At 33.5% G+C, this 27,255-nt stretch overlaps 1 protein-coding gene across 3 annotated transcripts in view; it reads left to right on the top strand.

Annotated features, from left to right (window-relative positions):
• The window catches only part of SLC4A10 (solute carrier family 4 member 10), a 209,817-nt gene that overhangs the window by 99,737 nt on the left and 82,825 nt on the right, over positions 1-27,255 (top strand). Inside the window, exons 6-10 of one of the 3 annotated variants that reach the window (XM_088022143.1) lie at positions 2,089-2,277; positions 11,938-12,029; positions 12,994-13,083; positions 18,126-18,283; positions 21,564-21,651. In XM_088022143.1, the coding sequence (XP_087878269.1) occupies positions 2,089-2,277; positions 11,938-12,029; positions 12,994-13,083; positions 18,126-18,283; positions 21,564-21,651 (617 nt within the window). The remainder of the gene's footprint in view (positions 1-2,088; positions 2,278-11,937; positions 12,030-12,993; positions 13,084-18,125; positions 18,284-21,563; positions 21,652-27,255) is intronic. The other 2 variants (XM_028113061.1, XM_028113059.1) reach the window with 2 other exon arrangements.

Here is a 27,255-nt window from a genome sequence, read left to right as displayed (position 1 = left end):
CATTTATCTTTTTAAATTAATGTTTACGTTTTCTTTGGGTAAATAGCCATTAGTGGACTTACTGAATCATACGGTAATTATATTTTTAATTTTTTGAGGAACCTCCATACTGTTTTCCACAGTGGTTGCAGCAACCTACAAACCCACCAACAGTGCACAACATTCCCTTTTCTCCACATTCTCTCTAACACTGGTTGTTTCTTGTCTTTTTTGATACTAGCCATTTTGTCAGGTGTAAGGAGATATCTCATTGTGGTTTTGATTTACATCTCCTGATATAGTGATGTTAAACATCTTTTCCTGTGTCTGTTGGCTACCTGTAGTCTTCTTTTTAAAAAATGTCTATTCAGGTCCTTTGTAATCAGTTTGTTTATTTTTTTGGTGTTGAGTTGTATGAGTTCTTTATGTATTTTGGATATTGGCCCCTTATTAGATCTATGATTTGCAAACATCTTCCACCATTCGGGAGGGTGTCTTTTTATTTTGATGATTTCCTTTGCTGTGTAGAAGCTTTTTAGGTTGATAGAGTCCCATTTGTTTATTTTTGCTTTTGTTGTCATCGCTTCTGGAGTCAGGTCCAATCAGTAACTGCTTTGGAGGGTTGCCTGCAGAGGCAAGAGGGTTGGGTGAAGTGGATCCACATGAGAATGCTCAGGTGGGGAACACAGTGCTAGCAGGGTAGATGGAGAATAGAGAATTGGCTCCCACAAATGTCCTGCTGGAGGAGAGGAAGAGAAATGGCACCTGCCAGCACTTTTGCTCTCAGAGAAATCTCCTGTAGATCCCTGCTTCTCTGGTATACTTTCTAAGATTAGTCAATAAGTTTCCTTCACCTATACCCCAGGCACTTTTCAAAGTGTTCCTTCTGTGCTGTGTCTTCAGCTCAATTATTTAGTATGCTGTCTCTTTAGGAGTGGGGACTCAAGTTCCTTATTGCCCTCAGGCTCCCTTGGAATTAAGCCTGTTAATTTTAAAGCTCCTAGGGTTAAGCCATGCTGGTTTTCAAAGGCAGAAGTTAAGAGGACTACTCCTCCCAGTGTGGGTCCTCAAGTGCCAGGAGTGCCTGGTGTGGGGTCTGATCTCTTGCATTTCCATGTTTGTGATTTCCCTCCTATTTGGGATTAATACTGCCAAGGGTTTGGTTCCCAACAACGTCTCTGCCTTTCTTACCCTTTTGTATGTGGCCTTCTCTCTATGACTGGCTATGGAAGGTCTGTTCTGCCAGTCTTCAGGTCATTTTCAGAGTTAGTTGTGTAAATGTAGCTATTGCCTTGATGTATCTGTGGGACCAGGTAAGCTCAGGATCCTCCTACTTCCCCATCTACCCTCCTTCTCCCTACAATGAGGTTTATTGAAGTGATTTTGTATTACCAAGAAACTTAAAAGTCCTTTACTCATCTACTTATTTTATAGGCATTTCTGACACTACATATGGTAAATATCAATCTGCTTAATTATAGCCTTCTGAAATCTCACCTTTATTCTTTGTTTTATGGTTATAGAAGACCTTTTTAATATAAATACATTTTCAAGGAAGTTTTGAGAGGTCTGACTTTATATCAATGTAAGAGTTGTTTACTCTCCAAATGCAACCAACTAGATAGCTGCCTAAGCCTCCCTGCATCAGATTTTTACAGATGGACTTCTTTTTACTTAACGAGGAAACATGGAAATCATTTTCTGCTAGAAAAAGGGGAAAAAACATTAAAATATAAGTATAAATCACTTTACAATTTTAAACATACTAATTATATTGATATTACCCCTGTTACTCTTTCCTCCCATCAGTGTGAATAATTGAGAAAATAAAGTGCTTGTTCTCAATGCAACTATGTCCATTTAAAAAATAATACTTCATGAAATTATTACGTATTTAAAATTGAATGGTTTATAGTAAAAATTTTCCCAAGTCTTTTTTTGTGTGCAACATTTTAACAAAAAGTCACAACTTTTTGAGATTTTTAAAGGAATTCATTCTATTTTAAGATGAATCGTATTATCTCGGGTAGTGTGTTTGGACTCAGTGGTTTGCTGCTTGCATACTATGCTAATCTACTGTGCTAATCTTTTCTTGCCTTCCTTCTTCAGATATGGTCCTTGACCAACAAGTGAGCTCAGGTCAGCTCAATGAGGATGTACGCCACAGGGTTCATGAGGCACTGATGAAACAGCATCACCACCAAAATCAGAAAAAACTCACCAATAGAATTCCCATTGTTCGTTCCTTTGCTGATATTGGCAAGAAACAATCAGAACCAAATTCCATGGATAAAAATGGTAAATGTTTCTTAATTGTACTCTTTGTGTTTATTATAAGCATCTGAAATTTCAAAGTGCTTCTAAATTCTTTAAAACATATTTTATTTGAAAATTATTTATTGAAATACAGATTGTTGTCGTAGAATTATTTCTTTTTTATACGTATATAGACTGATTTTCAAGCATCAAATTGTAGAAATTTTAACAAAGAATTTAAATTTCCTGAAATTCCCATGAAAGAATGCAAAGGAAACTTATCTAATAAGAAGTTACACACTCAAATGCAACAAACATGAACAGCATCAGTTGTATCCCAGTCAAGGTCCTAGTCTTCATCCCACAACCTGAGAATGTAATATAATGGTTTGAATTATGGCTTTTTAAAGTTAAAATGAATAAAGATCACCAATTACTGTTGGTAGAAAAAAGATATTGATTTCATGTTATTCATAGTCAACAAATTCCATGAGAGATTATGATTGAAAAGACCAACCAGTGCCTTACTTGTGGCTCTACATATGTGAAGCCTGATTTCCAGTTCATAGCTCATTGCTCTTTGCAGGGCTACATCTTCAGTGTCCATGGAGCCACGGTGTACTTACTATCTTTGCACGCCAATCACTGTTTTTTAGCAATTGTGACTTACTCTTTATGGCTTGTGCTTCAGACTGTTTTATCATTCTTTTGTATTTTGTTCTCTCCTTGCATCTATTTGAACCTTCATCATTTACCCTAAAGAAGTTGCTTAGGAACCTCTCATTAGATCCATCCTTTCTACTAGTATTGTGAAGGAAAATAAAATTATCGTGAGGATGATATGAATTTGTTAAACTTTCATCAGCTATAAAAATTCCCCGTTTTAAAAGATAAAAATTAATGAAAAGTAATTTCAAATGCTGTACTAGAAAGACTCTGACTTGCACAAATGCACTAAAGCATGTATATTTCTGCATGGACTATTTTATGTCATTTCACTCCTACTTTCAAAAGCTGTAGTGATGCCTTAAATACAAACGCATGAAAATGAGTTTTCTCCACATTGTGCTTTAAATGGGATTTTTAAACCAATTCTCCTACTACTGAACCAAATATATACATATAGAAGAAATGCTTTAATAAATCAATGAAGATGATTAGATGTACTATTTTTTCAGAGCACGAAACCAGTTCTTAATGGCAAATGATTTTTGAAATACTTACTTGATTTTTTAAATCATTGCCGTTATATAGCAGTCTGTAGTTGTGCATACACAGGTATCCCCTGCTTTCTGAAAATTCACGTTATGCCACTTCACTTTGGTTCTTTTTAAAGATTTATTTATTTGAGAGAGAGAGAGAGAGAGCATGCACGTGTGGATGTGGGGGGAGGGGCAGAGGGAGAGGGAGAGAGAGAATCTCCAGCAAACTCCCTTCTGAGCATGGAGGACAATTCTGGGCTCAATCCCATGCCCTTGAGATCATGACCTGAGCTGAAACTGAGCTGGTCGCTTGACCCACTGAGCCACCCAGGTGCCCCATGCAACTTCACTTTTATGAAAGACCTGCATTAGTACCTATTTTCATTAACCAAAAGAAATCCAAAGAGGATTTTGCTTTTACAAAAAAAGCTGTTACTGTACTCTTGTAGGTCTTAAAAGTGAAGTGGCATAAGGCAAACTTCCAGAAAGTGGGGGATACTCTTCACTTTGTGCCATTTTGGCTTATGAAGGGTTTCATAGGAACACTACTTTTGTGTAGCAAGGGAAACCTGTAGTCAGTTCAGTTAAGTACTTTATAACATATACCAACTTGTATTTGTAGATTCCACTGAGGATTTTGAGAATTTATGACTTGCTTTAAATCACATCATATATTCAAAATATATTCTAAGTCACAATTTGCTTTAAAATATGTTATACATAAAAATGACAAAGTGAAGGTTTTATATTCTGAGACTTAATCTAAATGTAGTACTTTTATTATGCTTATAATACTAGAACTTATTTGGGTATGATGATATTAAAACAACAGATTCAGATATTTACTAATTTTGACATTGGGCTTATGTCTACATGATTCTGAAGACCTTATTAAAATATCTCTATGAACTAACTCTATGAATGCAAGCACATTTTTAAAAATTCTGCTTTCATTTAATTACTTTTAATAGAAATCATATAATAAAATATATGTCTTTAAGAAGGATTTGTGTTTGTTTAAAAATGCAAGGCTCATGGATTGTGAACTAGCTGTAATTTATATTTCAAATTTCAATGGGAATAATGTTTACCATAAAAATAACGTTATTGCATTTTATTCATGGAGGGAAGAAGGTAATGAATTTACTGGATGACTAATTTATTGAAATATCATGTAGACCTAGACACAGTATTTGATACTGCTTTAAACTTCTGGTAAACGTAAGAAGAAATGATAGAAATATAGTCTTGAATCACAAGTCTACATATAGATACATAGAGATACAAAGTTTTCTGAAAGCCTACTTTCTGCCTTACTGAGGCAAATGCTTAGTTTTTCTGAAAACTAGAATGTGAGTAGTTCTGAAGTGATTCTGTCACCATCTGTCTAATCAGCCTTTATCTAAACATGTAGAGATCTTTTTGAGGCACACATTAGGGTAATAAAAACTTGGAAACATTTTTAATAGGATTCATATACCCAATTAAGTATTGTTGTAGAGTATGCTGTCAGAAATGGTTTTCTAAGCCTAGGCTTATAACACCTCCTTGTGACTCTGTTTTGCTTCTTCATACACTTTGCATAATTATGTGTGTTGAGAAATCTGAAAATATGTATAGACTTCACCAATTTAGAGATAAATCTCCTATCCAGAAGTGAAAAAAAGTGTGAAAGACCTTTATTACTAAGGTTCTCATTCTACTTAGGAACGCTAAAAACTGACAAATTCCAGATAAACAAACAAATCGAAATTCATAGCCATAAATATAGATTTGACATTGTTTCAAAATATGCAATGGAGATTTATTTTTTGTGTACAGTAGTACAGAGAGATGCAGAAGGATTTTAAGAAATCCAAAAGGGTGAAAATAATATCTCATTGTTAAAAAAAAACTCTTCAGCAGAGTATTTCATGCAAAAAGATTGACTTTTTTCTTCTAAGATTCTAGAATAGGAATTAAATGGAATGAGGATTTTCTAGAAACTTGAAAACAGAAAATATTTTCCTTCCCCAGCATAGGGATAGAAATAAGCCCCCTCTTGTTTTTAATATACTTTCACTTTTGAGGAAATTTTGAGGAAATTCCCTCAAAAATGAACTGATATTTATATAAAGAAGTCTAAAAAAGAGAATAAGGTTTCTACTTCCTTAATTGACTTTTCCTTGAGCATTATTACCTTGGTAGTAATTCCAAGAGTTAACTAAATTCAGATATTTCACTCTGAGTCTCAAATGTGGATCTTCCCCATTTTATAGATTTGATAGGCAAGATAGTGATTTCCTTGCTCCTTTCCTCCCCAAGTCTGCACTATTTTGTTCAAAACTTTTTTAGTGATTTGTGATAATTTGTCAGTCTTACCTCTAAATACGTTAGCTTTACTTTTTTGTATAATTCTTTTTTTTTGGTGTTTTGCACATTCTCTTAAGGGCTAAGTTGCAGGATGCTATGGATTCACCGTGCATTTGAATGCCGCCATGCTGTGTTTAACTTTCACTTTTCATTAAGCATCAAAACTGTGAGAATTAAATGTCTGATTCTGATGTTTCAATAAAAAGTGACAGTTACATTTGGCAAAACAACAGCAAAAAATAATAGAAAAATAATATCTTCTTTAACATTAAAACTCTGAAAAAGATATGGGTAGAAAGTACTCAGAATAAATATATCAAGAATAGTCAGTAATTCCTTGAAACTAGAAGGACTTTCTAAAAATAAAAATAACACTTGTGTTTAAATGATCTGAAAAGTAAATATATCAATATTTGTATTTATCATTTAGGTCATGCATTCAATTATGTTTTGAATTGAATTGAACATTGGATTACAAATCTAATATAAAATATTATTAACTTACTGATAATACTTTTATGTTTTAAAAATAATTTAACACTCATGTGTTTGCTTAGGTGTAGATTATTCTCATTCCACTGTATTCCACTAATAATTCTAACTCTATTTCTTTTCCTTCACATATCTTTTCTCCCTCTGTTATGAATATTTTCCAGTTGCATCTTTTATTTAGGATCACAAAAGGAGTTACAGAGCAGAAGGTCTCTAACTTACTTTCAAAACCATAGGTTACTGGAGCACATTTAGATTTGGAAGGATTGGATATGAGTTGATTCTGTAGGCCTGCGTAGATTACAGCCCTTAAAAAATGTACACATGTGTATTGTGAATGATTTTTATTTATGGCTTTTGGAAATCAGTTTTATTGCTTTATAATCACTTCTTTTACAAATGCTGTACTTTTTATTTTCAGATGTATAATGTTTTTATGTGTTGAGATATTTATATGCGTTCATGTTTTTTAAATACTCTGGTCTCATAAATAAGATAACAAAGAGTTAAGAAATTTTTCCACATAATGTTTTACCTTTGAAGAAAAAAAACCTAGAATTATGTCTTGAATTTCTTAAATTTTTAATTTCAAGAATTACTTGAAAGAAAACATGTTAAAAGATTCATATAGATGTCAGAAGTAAACATTGTTATTCAATAAAGGTATTTTCCATTGCTCCAAAAAAAAAAAAAAATCAAGGTGACTTGTTAACAAAACTGATGTTCTGTTCAGAGGCTATATTGTTGTAACTGAGTTTTGGAATATCAAGACTAGATATTAACAGCAAAAGTAGGTCTAATATGATGTGTTTAAATTTATTATTTCTTATATTACATTAATTATTGTCAGGCATACTAATTTTTCTCCAAGTTTAATTATGTGCATACTTTTTATGTTTTTGAAATGTAGCTCACCTAATCAACATTTTCTAAATATTTAGCCTTTCTTTCTTCATGTTTTCTATTCCCATGAATAAATGTATTGTTACACATGTATGTACTTTGTCATTCATCTTTATATTTCTTTATTTTGCTCTGTCTTGTGTCTGTCTCTAACAGGCTCATCTCATCTCTGTACCTCCCTCATCTCCTACCCTTTGGGTACTCTAAATGCGTTGAAGGTTTCTGAGGTAGTGTAAATCAGCTTGGTCTCAAGGTTAATAGTAACGTACCTTTATGTCTTCATCCCAGTTTCCTTCAATATACATGAGTTTCAGCAGATTAAGCAGTAGCAAATAATGCTATTCTTAAGTGATATGTTATTCTCCTATTGATTTGAATTTGGCCAAATAGAAGTTAAAAAGCTGCTGTTTTATACAATACTTATGTACATAATTTATTTAAAGAAGAAAACTATAGTAAGGGTTTAAATGAGTTAATATGATACTTTACAGATATTTTGAGAACATATTTTACACTTGTGTTTCCATAATGAGATGCTTTAATGATACTGACACTACTTAAAATAAAAAAATAATACTTTTGACATAATTTCATGTTCCCTCCCCACAACTTTATGAAGAGGAAAATGACTATGCCAGTCTCATAATGGACTTAATGAAAAATTTATGAGGTAACAAGTAGAATGGCAGAACTTTCATTTTCTAATTAGCAGTTACTTAAATTACTCTCAGTTTTCTCCTATGCTTGCCCCACATATTTTATAATTTGCTTTGTAAAAATACGTGGTCTATAATAACTTTTTTATCTGACTGATATATGCTCCCTCATGGAAGTCCAGAGGAAAGAATGAATTCATGACTCAAAGGAAAATTAATTCAAGCAGTTGCTAATATGAATACTACATAATATGCACTTCGATTAATAAGATGTATGACAAATATTAGAGTTTTGGATTTAAGATGGTGAACTAGTTGAGTTTAAAAGCCTGGAAAAATAGGGTGCCTGGCTGGTTGAGTTGGTAAAGCATGTGACTCTTGTCCTTGGGGTCATGAGTTCAAACCCCATGTTGGGTATAGAGACCATTTAAAAAATAAATAAATAAATTTATAAAAGCCTGGAAAACTAAACATATGTAGGATGATGTTAGGTTTCTTTAATGTTTACATTTAAATAGTCATGACCATCTCCCAGTTAATACTAATGGTGTCCATTTTTCATTTGTTTTTGAATAATTTACTCTTAATATAATTAGGCTGCTGAGTTAATGTCTCTCTCTTTCTCTCTCTCTTTTTTGAGTAGTCATCTTCATGCCTCAAAATTATTTAGATATTATAATGACAGATGTGATTAAACATTACAATGACATTTATTTATAGGATATATTAATATGGACAGTGATCAGTGGGTAAAATGAAGGTAATATAAAGAAGTAGATAAAAAGATGTAAGTTCAAAAGCATTGTGGCATCATGATTAGAAAGAGTATCATGAAAATTAGCATTCATAAAGCTTCCACACATATATGTGAATGCTAAATCCTACCATTATACCATTTTCTCCTGGGGAAAAATATCCTAACAAATTCTTTGTTATTCTATTAGAAAAAATACTCTCACTTTTGGTTGAAGGTAAAATCCTATACCTGAAAATTGGCATTCCATGAATTACTATTGTTTTAAACATCAGAGAGAAAATAAGGAATGCCCTTTCAAAATCTGTATTTACTGATTCTTCTTATATAATAGTATTTAAGTTAATAAAAGTTGTTTTGAAATCCAAGCCCATTCCCTTCTGAAAGGCAGTAATTTTTGGAAAAAACTAAAGAGATCAGTTTACAAAGACAAAGTCATAAAATTTATTTTAATTTATGGAATTTTTGGTCATCCAACAGACTACGCTTCATGATTTAGTTATATATATATTAATATATTAGATAGAACTAGATATATAACAAATACAATTTTAAGCCCCTTAAAGACTTCTATTTTTTCAAAATAACCCAAACCAAGCTTGTCAGTTTAATTATTAAATAATAATATCTATGTATTTTTCTGCATCCTGCTAAGTTTTCAGAAACTACCTTGAAGATACAAACATTCAATGCCTATTTCATTTTAACAAATTAATGTACATATTAAGAAATAAAATTTGGAGTTTTCTTTAGACTTTGCAGGACTGATGTGATTAAATATATTTATTACTAATAATTACCTCTATTATTTAACTATTACCTCTGAAATATAAAACATATCAAATTTGTGGCTTATATTTCTATAGCATAGGTTGATAGTTTGAATGCCTTTCTCTTATATTAGCATACATTCTATTCACATCTCTAGAATTTAGAACTTGCAAGAAATATCATATCACCTCCTATGTCTTCTGCTAGTTAAGTACTCTTCCTGATTATCACCTTTATGAGGTAATATTTTGTAATATTTTCATCATCTTAGAACAAGAATAGAATAGAACAATAAATCTCAAAGTGTTAATATTTACAAGAGGAAATGCAAATGCCAATGGTTTAAAGATAGCACATGAGCTGAAGGTAATTTATAAAATATTCTGCTTTTAAAGTATATATATGAAAACACAGGCTATGCAATTTCTTCAGATTTTAAGTCATGGCATATTTTCTATCCAATTAAATCTCTTCAAAGTGGTTGATTTTGCATTGGGTTGATTCTCTTTTTGTATGTATTTGCTGATCAAATTAAATAATTGTCCCTCCATGCAGGTTTATATAACATGAAATAAATTATTATAAGAAAGCCAATATATGTTTATTTAATTTTTCCACGCCTTGAATTTCACCACTCAATTTTATGGAACATTCAGTAAATTTAGGTTTAAATATATCTAATGTTCTAATTCGTGAAAATATGGAGAAATGATGTGAAACTGGTGATTGAAGACATCTGTTAGTAGCACAAATGCATTATGTAAAAGGTTTTTTTAAAATTACAGTTATTATTTTGAGAATGATAAATGAAATGGCTGCTAATGAACAGTTCACAGTCATAGCCGCACATGGCGGTTAGAAATGGGAGAATGAAAATAACTGATGCAGTTTACGTCTATCATTTCTCTGAAGCTCATGTATGTCTTGGAATATGATATAATCAGAATTTGTGCACATGGTTGGAGGTAAATTTGCTTTAAAAATTCATTTTCAATATGCTGGCTAATTGAACATAATAATAATAAAAAATAAAAATAAAAAATAAAAATTCATTTTTAAATCTTCACCAAATGTATTATTTTACTTTGTGTAGTGAAAGCAGAGAAATATTGAAGTTTTGGAAGAATCTTAAATCCATTACTTTCTGGCAATATAACAATTTAAAAACATAACAAAATTGTACTTATGAATAAGCAACACCTGCCTGAGAGGCTTAATCATTCCAACAGCAAAATTATAGTTAATATTTGAAAGCAAATTATTAGTATTTTAAGTCATACTTGGTAATTTCTAGGTAACAAAGAATAAGTGGGATTTCAGGAGAGAATTTAAAGAAAAGGTTCTATTTGTATATACACTAATAGTTTAGAGAAGGTCGGATAAGTACAGATTCTAGTAAGTGGAGAAGATGAGACTAAAGGTGAACTTTGAATAAAATTGGGATTTAGGTAGGGTACAGAGAAGAAGCAGGCAGAGAGAGGAGAGAGTATTTCTGTCTAAGGCTGAGGCAAATAAGAGTAGTAATTTGGAGTCACTGAGTTATGGTCATAAATATGGTCAAGGCTTCAAAGCTGGGTTGCCATTACTCATTTCACAGCAAAAGTATTAAGTGAGGGGGGGTGGGAGTTTAGGGAAGAAGAAAGATGCAAGTGAAAGGAAGCAGAGCTTGTTAATCTTTATCACTTAATTGCTGAATATGGACAGATTTCTGATAAGCTGTGATTGAAAAAGATGTTTCGTATTTCGTGAATAGTGGAATTTAACTACCCATTGTCACATCCCCACCTCTACTGTCCATTTAACTAATATCATAATCTTCCCTATAATGGGGAAAAGACTACAAAGTACTTAAGTTGCTGGTTAGTGTTAATGGAAAACTAATGCAATTCAAGTTTATTGGTCTTTTCTCATGCAGGGCAATATCAATATACTTACATAATTGAAGAGTAACAAGGATAAAATCATATTCACAGGGTCTGTACTGTGTAAGGGAAAGGTATTTCTAACTGCCCCTGTCATATAGAAATCTCTAGAAGTTTTTGTCAAAGCATTTTTTGTCATTGTCTGTTTTCTTCAGATGCAATAGAAGCTATAAATATGTTATGTATTCAGATATATCTGAATAAATATTCAGATAAATATTTGCCCTTTTAAAAAAGTACATTTTTAATTCTTCAGGTTGAGCTTAAATCATAGATCTTGTCATATATATATATGTCATACATATATATCATTAGTTTTGGGTGAAATTTAGAAATCAATGATGTTTCAAAACCATGATTAGATTTAAATATTTTGTAGATGATCTTCTTCATAGAGAATAACCACTTAGCTATGGAGCTTTAATCTGAGAATTGGGTTTTTTTTTCCTTGACTGAATTCTCCCATTTCTATCTGTAACTGACAAATAAGAGTATTTGTTTTGATATTGATCTATTTATATTGACCCTTCATGCTTACCTCATAAACTCATTAAGAAACCTATGTTAGCCTAGATTAATTCATATTTCACTCAATCTGTCTAGAATTATGTAAGTAATTGTTTGTATTCTGTAATAACAATTTCTTTTAGCAGGTCAGGTTGTTTCTCCTCAGTCTGCTCCAGCCTGTGTTGAAAATAAAAATGATGTGAGCAGAGAAAACAGCACTGTTGACTTTAGCAAGGTAAGCTTTTCTCTCTCATTTAAGTAAGCCACTGAGTTATTACTAGAAATTACTACCCATTTTAAGAGGTGTTGACACAACTTTTTGCATGCACTTTTTTTTGTTTCTTAGCCAAAGCTTGATACTGTTATATATGACGTTAGCATTTAAGTTCACATGTTTTGCTTATTCACGAAACCAAATGTGTAAGATTTATGTATAGTCTTCAGGTTTCAGCCACTTGGTATAGTGTATCTCTTTGAGAAAAACAGGATAGCTGGACTTCACAGAAAATTTAACAGAAGTTTATTGTTTAAAACTATTGCTAGTTTTTTTTTCCAAAATCATTTTTCTTCTATCTGTGGGAAAACAAACCATATGATATAAACTTAATTGTCATAATCGAGGAAGGTCTTAGTGTAAGGAAACACTAGACCTGATAAGACTGAACAGAGTTTTGAATAAAAATATAATAACAACTGATTCTGTTGAGGGATACATCTAAATAGAGACAATTCAAATGAGATCATTTACTTGAACATGTTCTAAGAAAATAGAATACACGTGACTTTGGTTAGCAAATTCCTGACAGTGTATATGTGCTGTCGAAGGCTATGGCAAACTAACACTTGACCAGAAAAGAGGAGTTTCCACATTGATGAAAAATAAAGAGGGTCAACAATTCTCTTTATCTGAGTGGCTGAAACAGTAGTAACCAAGAGTGATTTTTTTCCCCCTTGAAAGCACTTAGGACTGGCAATGACTGTAACAGTGGGAGGAGGTGGGAATGGGAGGCAGAGTAGAAGTTGCCTGCATCGAGCTTCTGAAGATTAATGGCGATCAGCTCCTTGTTGCTGTTTCAGAATGCCTCTGCCAGTGCCTAAATGGTCTAGGTCTAGTCATGTGCATGTTATTCCTCTGGTGCCTGGTGGAGTCTCCGTGGGAGCACAGTGTACCAGCTTAAGTCTGTTAATTATGCGTGCAGGGACTGGGAGGCCAACAAAAGGGGCATACTAGTCCCTGTGGGATGAAACAAAGGCATGAAAAAGGACCTCCACACCAGCAAGAGAGAGAGGTGAGGGCATACTTGGGCTGTCTTTCTACAGTGGTTCAAAGCTCATATCACCATATGGAGGCATGTGATTCAAATATTAAGCCAGTTCAAATGTATTATTCCATTTGCCGCTCCAAAAAAAACATATCTTTTTAAAGCATTACATCTTCATTCATCTGCAAGTTGGAATAAAATTGTCGCAAGCTGCCATACATTTAATTTCTGAAATTCTTCATTTGAAACAATATCTTTTTAAAAACAATGACATAAAAAGTTGCTTACTTATTTATGCAGGCACTAACAGTATAACAAGGGCACATTTAACACTCTCAAAAACAATGATAATGCATCACATCCTTTGAAATAAACTACTTTTTAACTTTTTTAAAAGATATAACCCCTTGACACTGAATTTTATATCTCCATATCATTTTTTTTAAGATTTTATTTATTTATTTGACACAGAGAGAGAGAGAGAGAGAGAGAGAGAGAGAGAGAGAGAGAGCAGGAACACAAGCAGGGGGCGTGGGAGAGGGAGAAGCAGGCTTCCCGCCGAGCAGGGAGCCCGATGCGGGGCTCGATCCCAGGACCCTGGGATCATGACCTGAGCCGAAGGCAGCCGCTTAACCAACTGAGCCACCCAGGCGCCCTTCTCCATACCATTTTGCTTTTAGTTCTCCGACCTACCTTTGCAGCCTTCGCAAATGCTTTGTTACAACTGAAAGAAAATGAATACTGTCAATCGGGGAGAATATTCTTATCTTCAGTTCCCCCCAAACAATTAGAACTACAGAAGAGAGAAAAATATATATCTTTCCTTTAATCCTTGTCTTCCTTACTGCATTTCCAATCACTGGTGCATTTCATCTTTTAACAGGCAAGTGAAATTTCTATAGCCCTCTACTCAGTGCCCACCATCTCTATTCCCCAGTCTCTTGTCCATATCACGGCACATTGGAAAGAACATGGCTTTTGAGAAAGAACATCAGCTCTTGAATCCTAACTCTAGCATTTATAAGCTATCTGATCTTGGAGAAGTTCTCTGAACCTCAGGTTTCTCATATGTAAAATAAGAACAATATTACCTATTTCTAATTTTGTTGTAAAGATTAAATGAGATAATATAGAGAGAGAGCCTGGCAGAGTCCTGAGCATATAGCAGATATTCAATAAAAAGTGGTTATTATTATTGTCGTTGTTGGTAATATTAGTGGAAATAGTATCAAAAATAAATACTAGACCAGAATTTAATATGTTTTGGTCTCCCCTGGATGTCTAGTGCCTTGAATGGTGCTTGGGATGTATTTGTTGAATGAATCCTATGAGATTTAATGTAATTTAAACCTTTAGTTCTGGAACTTTTTTCCAAGTAATACGTCTTACCTGATGACCTGGGAGGGCAGGGTAATAGGGTTTGAAAAGAACAAATGTGATCCATCATTATGGAGACAAATTTAGTGCCAGATTTTACAGATACATGAGTTAAGGGATTTTAGCTCTGATGATTTCAGTTTGGTGGTGAATTTATGAAAGCTCAGCTAGTCTCCAGGTTACTTTGGCTATGTTAATATTTAACCTTTAATACTTAGATTCCAAACCCGAGTAGAATTTTGAGATGTAAAGGGGGAAAAAAGTCTTTATTCATTTCATGTGACTTAATACTGTATCCTAGGTACCTTTAATCTACATATTTTTAACCCTTCCAATGGATAAGCTCATCAAATCTATTAATTTGAGGAATGTTTTTGAATATAATCTGAGTTGTCAGGTTTTTGCTTCCCAAAATGCTTTTAAAAAGCAAAGGTGTCAAAACACTCTATATCTTTTTGTTTTTTAAACTGCCATGTAGAAGATGGCTATTTTAGTATTTCCCAGATGTTGGTGGTGTTTCTCTTATTTCAAGTGACCCAAAGAAGACTTCATGTTATTTTCTATGTAGAAGGAACTTTCTTTCGCATCTATCTTTAGTATGTGAAACATATTACAATGAGTGGATTTGGTTCAATGATAAATCCTTGAACTATAGGGAACCTTAGAAATCTTCTCATTTAGAAAGTGAGAAAGCTGAATCCTAGAGAAAGTAAGAGAGCTGCTCAAGATCACTGGCTGGTTAGTGTCACAACACCATTTCTCCCCAGAGAATCCCTATTAATTTTCTTGTACTTTCTGTAATGGGCTTAAGACTTAAACTTTCTCCCTAAAGTCCCATCACTGCTTCCTTCACATCTCAGCATGTGGCTTGTCCAGACACTTCTTGTTCTGCCATGATCTTCTGTCTAACCTTGTTCCCCAGAGATATATCTGTTTCTCACCTGCAGCTTAAGTACCAAATGCCCAGAATAAAGCTTCTTTCTCTTCTTAGCTTAAAGGTCTAGAGAACCCAGAAGCATGAGTGTGAATCCATAGTCATAAGAGTATATACCTTGATTTCTTCAAGTTCCTCTTCAGAGAACCAGAAAATTCTGGTTTCTTTATGTTCATTCCAGCTGCTCGAGTCCACGTAAGGATTGTCTTAAAGGTATAATTTAGCCTAGTTCTTCAGAGCAGTTTTAGGTATTTGTAATTTTATAAAAGGTTAAATTGTGGTTCTTAAATATGATCTTTTGTTATATTAAAAGGTAGTTAGATTGTCAGGGTTCTTCTGAATAATATATTAGCACAAATACAAAAATATAGGGCTAATGCAAGAACAATATAACATATAATTGTATAATATAATAATATAATTAGATAATGTATTATATAATCTATTACTCCCAAATATATGACTACCCCAAGAATAATATAATGTAATGAGTATAATATAATGGCTATTCCATATATATATTATTTAACTATAAATTATTACATTTTAAATCAAAAGACAAATTTGCTAACCCTGAAATTATGCTTTTTCTAAATAACAGATATAAATCGATGATATGTTAGGTATTATGTAATGCAAAAAAAATTCAAATGCTAGGATCATATATTTACTTTTGTAAAATTAGACTATTTTAGCACACTATGTATTCCTTGATTTAATTAAATGGCCTCTTAAAGCATTTATTTTTATGATTGCCACCAGACTGAGGCACAGACATCAGTAGTTGAGGCTACAGCATTTGTCAAGCAGTAAATGAATTTATAGAGAGTTTTTTGGGTAGAATTTAAATTTCTCAGTAAAGTTATGACAGGTATTACCAATATAATTCATATTTATCAATTATAAATTTTCTCAAAAAGCTGCTTTCTCACTTTAAATTTTGTTCCAGTGTATTAACATTGTATAATTGTTATTTCCATTGGGGGAAAAAAGACCCTAAAAGACTTATGAAGATATATTATGCTTTTCTCACAGGACTAATAGTATATAGGTAATCTTTTATTCTCTTCTTGAAAATTTATGCGTTATTGTAAAATTGTAAAACATTACTAATTTAAAGCATTTTCAATGTGTGCATTTCTTCTAGCTACAAAAATAAAAATGAAAATATGATAATAATTCCCATGAAATTTAACCTTCTATTATTAAGGTAAATAAATACTTTGTATCTATAAATTAAAAAGTTAGATTCCATAAAAGGAAAATATTTACCATGTAATATCCCAATGTATATGTTTTATGAGTTTACAAATTTATATTCGGAAGTATTTTTGTAGAATAAAAACTTTAGAATTTATAATATTTGTCATAAATTTTATAGGCAGTTTTGTTTTGTTAAATCATTTTTTTTCCTTTAAAATAAAACCTTGGTTCTATTTAATGTTTTTAGTGGAGTACTGCAGATTATTTTTATGTTTAATCCTTGTGATAAAATGTGTATTTCATATAATAGGATTTATGTTTTATGGCACCCTTATCTTATAGAAAAATTAGGTAGTTATAAACCTTCTAACTAGCTATGCTGAGGTCTTGATTTCTGAAAGTAACATATTTAATGTAGTCACTACAGTCTGGCTATGGACTTCCTAAGGTACTCATTCTAAAAGTTGTAATTTTTTTCATCTTAAACTTCTTGGAAAAAAATCTCAAATCATTGAATTTGCAAAAGAAAAAAATCTTCTTAACCTCACCTATATTTACCAGAGCTCTTTTCTCTCTCCCTTGGCTATCCCGACTTTGACCTTCGGCCCCCATTTCATTAACATGAGAGCATAAAACCAATTACTGTAGCAGATAAACTCTTATTCTCCCTACAGATACCCATAAAAAGCAACTCAAATGAATTAGAAACAAGAAATAAGCCTTGTGAAATTGGCTATAGAGTCACTATTTGGTTTTTACTGAGGCCCTGTGCATAAAAATTGATATTTACTCTTAAGAATGTTTTACAATCATTTTCCAGAATTCACCTTTTAAGCATTTCTTCTTGTTAATGATCACTTTTGTTTTGTGTACGTTCATTTCCATCACAGACATCTCATATCAGAAATTTAACTGTGGCTCTTCAGCAACTTCAAATGTTAATACCTTTATTGTTTTCTTTACTCTGCTATATCTAAATTCTAATTTCTGATGAGAAATTGAAATTGAAGAATGATCAGGCCAAGTATAGAATGTGAAGGGTATAGAAAAACTAGAAGAAAGATGGAGACTAAAGTCATAATTTATACTGTAAGGAGAAACATGGTTACATTTCTTTTGAAATAGGCATATTTTGAGTATTAATTGAAATGTGCACAAAATTAAGATAACGTAGTATAAAATATCTAAATTTATTGGTGAATACTCATTAAATTATGATTAAAGTAATTCATTTACTTGAGCATGTAAGTTTTTCTCCCTGAAAATTTCAAGATTGCTGATGCCAAAGAAGTGTCTTTTAAAGACACGAAATAGAAAAACTAGAGTATTCAGCTTATTTATGAGAACATAGAAAAATATACAAGTAAAAAATAGTTACTATTTTTAAAGGGCAAATGAGATGGTTAACTATCTTAAAACTTTATTTACATTATATTTATATAAGCTATATTTATTTTACCTACATTTATTGATGGATTACCATGTGTGAAGCACTGTGTTAGGATATGATTTAGCAAATTTTGATTTACCTTATTTTACTTTGTGATGCTCTCAGGTTGATCTGCATTTTATGAAAAAGATTCCTCCAGGTGCTGAGGCTTCAAACATCCTAGTCGGGGAGTTAGAGTTCTTGGATCGGACTGTAGTTGCGTTTGTCAGGTTGTCTCCTGCTGTGCTGCTTCAAGGGCTGGCTGAAGTCCCAATTCCAACCAGGTAAAAATTATCAGAGCATCTTTTGCATTTTTCTTAAACCATTTTTTGGGTAACTCCTCCCCCCAAAAGCAAAACAAAACAAAACAAAAAACAAGAAGTAAATATAATTTCCTTTGAAAGTTTTTTCTAGAAACTAATGGGTCATTCACAAAATTGTTTCTTCTTGTTTGTGGAAGAGGAGAAAAAGTATTTTAAAAATTATTCGGTCCTTTCCTCCCTCATCTCAAACTCCAATGTTTTCTTTCAGGCTTGCTCCTCAACTCTGAATACCCTGGTCTATATTGCCATATAAAACCTTTCTTATAATGTTGGTAAAAAAGATAAAGTGTTAGGTTTGCCTCAAAGATTGCATTAGACTATGGGCTAAAAAGAGGATCCAGCAGATGAGGGTGGTCAGACTCAAAAAGGTAAAGGTTTCGAAGGCTTAGCTTATGCTTGACTGAGTAGGCCTTCTGAATACATGTAAGTACCAACCTTAGGAAATGTCTATCTAATGTACCATGTATTTCCATCTCAGGCACAGCATGCTTCCCATACACGGAGTCTGAAAAATCACTGGTAGTAGATTTGTCATACTGTGGTTGAATTCAAATCAAAAGTACAAATTTAATTTGATTACCTAAACTTATTTTTCATTTAACTATACATAAAAACTAACAACTTAGGGATAACACAAACTGAATTACATTGTTTATCACTTATTTCTATTTTATACATAAAATATATTTCCAAGGGCAAAACTGTGAAGAAAAAGAAGACTATTGACTTCAGCATGTTAGGTTCCTAGCAGTTCATCCAGGGGACCTTGCTTTCTTCCTTTTTCTCTCTATCGAATGGGATTTCTATATACACATAGCCTTTCACTCCATTCATATTCCCGTAGCAAAACATACTTAGGCAGGGCTCCATTTCCCCCCTGTTGGGTGCCCTTTGATTGACACTATAACTGTTTCAGATGCTATTAGTATGTCTCCTCTTCCAAACACTGAATGCCTCAGCCAATTTAAAATGATGAAAAGTTCAGGTGCTATGGTACTGGGTTTGTAAAATATGTTTCCTCTATGGACCTTCGGCCTTAACTAAAAACACAGCAGATTATATCACTCTGTGCTTTGATTATGGATAAGATATTCCAAAAATGTGGAACAGTTTAGCCAGGAGAGGCCTCATTTCATAAGACCTCAGCTGACTAATATGGGATTTGGTGTTCAAGTACCTATCCTTGGCTGCACATGGGTAGCTTAGTTGCTTAAGTGATCAACTTTTGATTTCTGCTCAGGTCATAATCTCAGGGTTGTGAGACTGAACCCTGGATGTCAGGCTCTGCACTGGGCATGCAATCTGCTTAAGATTCTCTGCCACCCTCTGCCCTTCCCATCCCCCAAAAGTACCTATCCCTGAATCTGTGACAGGAACAGATTTGAAGCAGGAACCTGGTTACCACTCAGGTTATAGAAAGAAGTGTCTGTTCATCCTGTTGGAGGGCTACTGAGAGTTCTGATACATGCCAACTTCTATTAAAAAGAGGGATGATGACCTGAGCACATTAAAATGACATCTGAGTATGATTAGACTGCATTTTTCTGTATACAACTTGTAACCTATTCAGAGTTTCTGGGAATTTGGACTTCAGATTTAAGATGTCAAACTTACTAATTGTAGAGGTATTATTTTAGTAGTTTAAAATTCCTTTTCAGTCTACCAAGCAGCACATTCCCGTTCCACCATTAGGAAGGTGTCTGATTCTGCGTCAATGATGGCTCTTTATGACAAGGATAGTTCCTGTATTTCAAAAGAAAGAAAAGAAAAATTCCCAGGAGTAGAGAAAAGCCTTAATGGGGTTATACACCCTCACTTTGAAAACTGTCAAGGTTTAGGTGACCTCATTTCATACTGACATAGCAAAATATGTGTAGAGAACAATGGAGGAGAAATTAGGGGCACAGGAGAGCCACTGTATAAGGAGAGATTAAAAAGACTAGACTATTTAGTTTGGAAAGGTGAAAAATGGAAGAAGATTAGTTAGACAAATAGAATAAAGAAAGCTGTTCGAGGTTCCTAATTATTCTCTCTTAGGAGGACAAAAGGGCACACCATGAATATAATAGCAACACATAGTAAAAATGTCAGAGAATAAATTTTTAGGACTTTATAAATAGCTCATGGAGTAGAAGCCTGAAAAATGGCAAGATGTACATAGGTTACAAAATTTCTTGAAAGTATTATAGTTGATAAAGCACCTGCCACCACATTAAGCTATTTCTGTTTTAAATTTATAGTGGACATTTCTGTGTAGTAGAAATTGACTTGGATTCAGGTACAGCTGACACAAAAAATCAATGTCAAACTCTCTAGGACTATAATATATGCTTTATGTAAAAACATGCGTAATCACTAAAGTTTGTAACTAAATGAAGGGGAGGGTTATAGTATCTGTTTTACTTACACCTTATAAAGCTATTAGTCTTCACATTTAAGACTATAAACCATTTAACAAGTGGATACCACTGAATTATATTGCAAAATATATGGCATTTTAAAATTTTCACGATTTCACTCTAACATTGAAAGCATCTCTTTTCAGAGATAATTACCGGCCCTCCAAAATTAGAGCATGTACTGATTTCTTCAGAAGCTCCAGTTGTGCTGATGACTTTGCTAGGCTTTCAGTCTGATTTAGATAGAATACCACAATGCAGTCAGTATTTTTATTCCTCCAAAATTGGAATTAATAGATCATTAACTCCCTATTTTTTTCTTCCTAACTGATCTTTGATTCCTGACAAAAAAATTTTTATTTAATGTAAATTTAACATATATCTACTGTTTTTGACCATATGTTCTTTCTTTGTTTATAATACTATATTACTTTTTTCCTCTTTACCTCATTCTATAATTTGCATATTAGTGAGTTCTTCCTTATAATTCAGAAAAGTTTAATCATATTTTACTTTTCTCACCTTCCTCCTCTAAGGATTATAATAAAGATTATAAAATTCTCACTAACCACCATGTAGGCTCTACAAGTAATTAAATGGGAAAACACTGAGATCAAAATAACCATGGATTCCCTTTGTTCAAGGGTCTTAAGTATAAAAGTCAATCATTATAAAGTGCTTTAAAGTAGTAATAAACTGTGAAAAAATGTGTAAGTATTTTACATTGAAGTCCTCATCTTAAATAATTCCTTTGAGCTGAGTGATTCTGTAACTACTAAAGTTATTTTTTATATTTCTACCATGAAACTTTTTGTTTGTTTTTTTCTTCTTCTTAATTACAGATTTTTGTTCATTCTTCTGGGACCCCTGGGAAAGGGTCAACAGTACCATGAGATTGGCAGATCAATTGCAACCCTAATGACAGATGAGGTATTTATTCAAGTTCATTGGGAACATTTTCCCTTACTAGGTACACTTAACTTTTGGAGTTCCTGTATTCATGATTATTTGTTGTGAATCAAATTTCTCTGTATTGAATCCCCCTTCTTCTGTGCTTCCACTATAAAATTTCCTTTGGAAATATTTGTTTGAAAGGGGTAATAAATTCACACACATGGATATAATGCTTTAAAACCTCATATCCTAAAGAAAATGATTTAGTGACACTTTTGAATGTATTTATTAATATTCCCCTATAGTATATGTGCTGCTAAAGTGAGCCCCGTTGTTAGTATCATTACAAATCTTGTTTTGGGCAAAATAATTTTAGGACTTGAAAAAACATTGGTAGTTATCTGAATAGTATATATGATACCAAAAGCTATGCAACATCTATCAACTCTCTTTACAGTTGCCTGAATGTTCTTAACCTGAGAGTCTTTGAACCATTAGAGGAGCTATAGATGAATTTCAAGGCGTCTGTGATCTCTTTGATACAGCACACAAATTTTTCTATGTAAAAAATTTGTATGTAATTTTTTTGGACTGGAAAAAGCTTTTATCAGCTTCTCAAAGAGGTGTATGTCTCAAAAATGTACAATCATAAAAATAAGAAATAAGTACTAACATATAACTGGTTATGGAAATCTATTGTTTTTATTGTTAAGGAAGAGTAGATACAAAAGATCATGGAAGGGTCATACATTCAAAATTCAGTAGTAAATAACAGATTATGCATTTTTTAGAATCTCATCTAAATAATTTAATGTATTAATTGAAATACATGGCTTTGGATACTTGAAAATCTGTTAAAAGAGCGAATTAGTATTGTATATAACTTTCCCTAGGTTTACGAAACCTGGAAATTTGAACTTGGTTTGGAGTTTGATATAAATTCTATTATATCTGTCCAGATTATGTTTTAAGGTTTTATATGGATCCATTATTGATATTTACACATAGGAAACCAAAAGCTGAAAGAAAAACACATTTTTTTTATCAATTTGAGAAAGAATCAACTTAATGAGTGTATTCCTTTCCTATGGCTGCCGTAAAAACTTAGTGGGTGATTAAAACAAGAATAATTTATTTTCTCACATTTTGGGGGGCCAGAAGTGTGAAATCAGGGTGTCAGCAGGGGGCCACATTCTCTCTGAAGGCTCTAGGGGAGAATGTTTCCTTGTCTTTCCAGCTTCTGGTGGCTCCTGGCATTTCTTGACTTGTGGTGGCAAAATTCCAATCTCTGCTTCCATTTTTACATGGCTTTCTTCTCCCTTTCCTCTGTGTGTCTTCTCCCTTTCTGTCTCTTAGAAGGATATCCATCATTGGACTTAGAGCCAACCCTAATCTAGGATGATTTTATCTTGAGATCTTTACCTTCATTACATTTGCAAAGACCCTTATTCCAAATAAGGTCACATTCTGAGGTTCAGGTGGACATGTTTTGAGAGGACACTACTCAGTTCACCACAGTGAGTATCACGTTATTGAGGAAATCTGGAACAGGACAGGGGAGTTGGAAAAGGGCTTCATGAGGACCACAAACCTGCTCTAGTGGAACTCTCTTGAGAAGACACTCACGGTATCTTTGCTTTTAGTGTTTCCATATTGATTAATATTTTGCAGTTTTTACAGTATTGCAAAATATATGCCACTGTGATTCGCAGTCCACAATTTAAGTACTGTCACTTTTATGCACATATATTTCATGTTATGTTATGTTTCTATATCTACCACAATAGGACATAAGATATTTCTGGGGCATGGGATATATTATACGATGAGAGGAGCATGTTGTGTCATGGGAGGTTCATATATACGTAAGGTATCTCTCTTCCTAATTCTTCTCTTCCCCAGTTAGGAGTCAAGGTTTTCTCAACCGAAAGATGTCAGTTCCAAAGTCTTTTTGACTAATCAGGTGGCCATGGAACAACAGGGAAGCACCCATGTTTTTTAAATCATAGATTTAGAATGAGAGCAATTTGAGAGCAAGCATTAGCCACCTAAATGCGGGCTCAAACATAAATCCCTTTGACTTGAAAGTTTAGAGCTTAGTTTTAGGGCGATTTGTAACTCTCTGTGAGCAGTGGGATAGAGAAGCAGAAACAGTCAGAAAGTTACTCCAGAAAATCAGAGCAATTGATTATAATAGTAGATCCATTGAATACCAAAACAATGTTTAAATACTTTTAAAAGAGAAAGAACTTTTTTTATTGTTCAAAGCCCAGGTAAAGAGGTTGTTCTGCTTATCTGATTGCTTTGAAGGCAATGAATAGTTATACTCATTAAGAATAAAATTTAACAGGTTGGTTCATAGTTTAGTTAAGAAAGTGGTGAATCAGATTATGGTATCAAACTGTAAATTCCATGATAGCAGTTAACACTTATCATTCATTTTTGTGCCCTGATTTTGTCAGGTGCTCAAATAAGTATTTGTTGACTGACCTTTGTTGGTTTTTCTCCTCTCCATACTGGAAATTTCTTGTGGGTAGTCATTCTGTCTTTTCTTTTGTATTTTTAGACTTAGCATAGTGTCAGGTCTTCAGTCAGGGTTTAATCTTTTTTTTTTAATGAGTTAATAACTGAATGTGCTAGTCATCTTAGCAATACCTGACATTGAATCAATTCAGTAAGCTATTTCTTCCTTTCTGTTGAGCATTACTAGCGATAAATCATATGATTTTGCTTATTGGCACTACTACCAACTACCATTGGCGTTACTACCAATGTTAATCCTTTAACATTCTTAAACATTATTAAGCACACCAAAGAGCTTTTGTTTATATAAATAGTATGCTGATATTTATCATAATAGAACTTAAAGCTGAGAATTTAAAAAATCTGTATTTATGAAATTTATTTAAAAATAATAAAATCAGTATATATTAACATAAATGACAGTTTTATGAAAACAAAAGGAAAAACAAAAACAAAACATTACTAAGAGTGGCATTGTTTTTCGTCTTCTTGTTCTGGATTTTTGAGCCAAGAATTCTCTCTGTTACCCAGATTTTAAGTCAACACTGACTCTTTCTCTTCAATGAGCAAACAGGCCCAAATATAGTAGCTACTTAAGAAATACATATCAAATAAATGTCCAGGTTTTCCCCATCCTTAAAGGGAAATCCCTTACTGCTTCACATAGCATCTACCATTGAAGAACTGTTGGCTGAATCTGAATTTCAAAAGCTTTGAAAAGGAGTAGCATCTTCCTGGACCTGGTTATTTTAGCTTCATTCATCTCAAGGTATTACAGTCTGATTTTTGTCACTACCACTCTATGAAAACTGCTTTCAGTAAGGCCACTATTTATAGAATATACTATTCCGTGTTCAGCACTCATATCACTTGATCTTCTATTGGCATTTCACATTTTTGAACATCTTTTATTCATGAAGAACAACTAAAATTAATTGTGTGCTTTGTTTTGAAACTAAAACTTTGAAATGTGTACTATTGCTTACCCCAAGGTCATAAATATATTCTTTTATTTTATGCTCATGAGTTTTATACTTTCTCTCTCATATATAAGTTTTTAATATACCTAGAATTGCTTTTAATATGGGAGGTGGGTAAAGACCCAATTTCATTTTTATATAGTAACTTGGCTTAGCACCATTTATTGGTTAGTCCATCATTTATTCAATGGTTAGCAATGAGTGCTTTTCAAACAACAACAACAACAACAACAAAACCACCCATCTCTGTGCCATAACTATTTTAATTATAGTGTCTTTACTATAATGAGTCTTGGTCTTTAGTATGACAAATTCCTCCTTCACTTTGTTCTTTATTTAATTCGTTTAATAAATATTTATTGAATGTAAACTATTTATCAGGCACTCTTGCAGTTGCTGGGGATCTATCAGTGAACAAAATAGACAAAAGCCTTTTCTTTCATTGAGCTAATAGTCTATTGGAAAGATGAACTAGCATATAAATAGGTAAAATATATGGTATGTGTGATAAGTGCTATAGAGGAAACCCCCAAAGCAAGGAAAGGAGAGAGGAGTGGGATGGGGAGAGTTTCAAGTTAAAATCAAGAACCTAAAAGAGGAGAGGGAGCAAGCTATTCAGATATCTGAGGGAAGAGCTTCCCAAGCAAAAGGATAAACAAGGGAAAATGCTTTGAGACAGGAGCATGCCAGGAATATCTGGGGAATAACAAAGAGGACAACCTGGCTGGGCAGGAGGTTTTGGAAAGGGAGAGGGCAGTAGGCAATGAGGTCAAAGAGACAATAGGCCAGTCTTTGTAGAGTATTTGTAGGTCATGTAAGGACTTTGAGTTGGGAAGCAAATGGAAGGTTTTGAGTAGAGAAATGACATGATTTATCTCACATATTAAAAGCATCACTTGGCTTGTGGAGGAGCAAGGGAAAAAGCAGAGAACACTTAAGAGGCATCGTAACAATTTAGGCAAGCAATGATGGTGAGAAAACCATCATTGCAATTCCACTTAAAATCCCGTTGGGATTTATTGAGGAGCTTGGTAAGTTTATTCTATGAAATATATGGAAGAACAAAGGCCCAAAAATAGTAAAAGCAGGCTTGAAGGAAACAAACACATTTACTGAGGTTCCTCCTAATTCATTGCTGCTTTTTTATCAGTCTCCATTTCTGGATCCTCCTTCTTCCCACCCACTGCATTGATGGGAAATTTGCTCCTAATTATCCACTCCAGTTTCTACATTATCAGTTTCTTCCTACTCTATCATTTCTATCACCTTACAAAGATGATCTAGAATCTCCTCTTTTAAAAAGAAGAGAAAGGAAGGGAGGAAGAGAGGCAGGGAGGGAGGAAAAGAATGAAGAAGGAAGGAAGGAAGGAAGAAAAGGACAGTTCCTAGTTGTGTGATAGAAATTAAAACTGTGGGGCGCCTGGGTGGCTCAGTCAGTTAAGCATCTGCCTTCAGCTCAGTCATGATCCCAGGGTCCTGGGATCGAGCCCTGGGTCAGGCTCCCTGCTTAGTGAGGAGTCCGCTTCTCCCTCTCCCTTTGTCCCTCCCCCTGGCTTGTGCGTGCTCTCTCTCTCTTTCTCTCTCTCTCTTCCCCTCTCAAATGAATAAATAAAATCTTTAAAATTTTTTTTTTAAATTAAAGACATGGTCACTGTCCTTATGAAGTCCTCCTTGACTCCTCTATATCTTTCACACTCAAATCTGGTCTGCCAATAAATCTTCCTGGCTCTACTTTCAAAATATATCTGGAATCCTACTACTTCTGACTTTCTGAACTGTTATCACCTTGTTCTTACCCATATCACCTGTTCTGTGCCACCATTATTATTCTATTATTGCAATAGATTCCTACTTGTTCTCTCTGCTATTGCCTATTTCATTCTGTTCTCAATAGACAGCTAGAGCTACTCTTCTGTAGGGCCTTCTAATGGCTTCTTATCTCATTCAGAGTAAAAGTCAAAATTCTTATGATGATCTACAAAATCCTACAGGATGACCTTTCCTCTCAGACCTCATCTTCTGTTACTCTCCCTCTAGCTCACTCCTTCCCTGGATCTGACCTCCTAGCTACTTCTCAAATATGACATGCCTCCTCTCACCTGAGAATCTTTGCACTGGCTCTGCCCTCTGTCTGGAG

This window comes from Eumetopias jubatus, unplaced genomic scaffold (assembly GCF_037043125.1).
Source record: "Eumetopias jubatus isolate StellerSeaLion01/CBP00866 unplaced genomic scaffold, mEumJub1_p1.0 scaffold_3, whole genome shotgun sequence".
Taxonomy (NCBI): Eukaryota; Metazoa; Chordata; class Mammalia; order Carnivora; family Otariidae; genus Eumetopias; species Eumetopias jubatus.
Note: the sequence above shows the minus strand (reverse complement) of the source record. Positions and strands in the feature narration are given on the sequence as shown.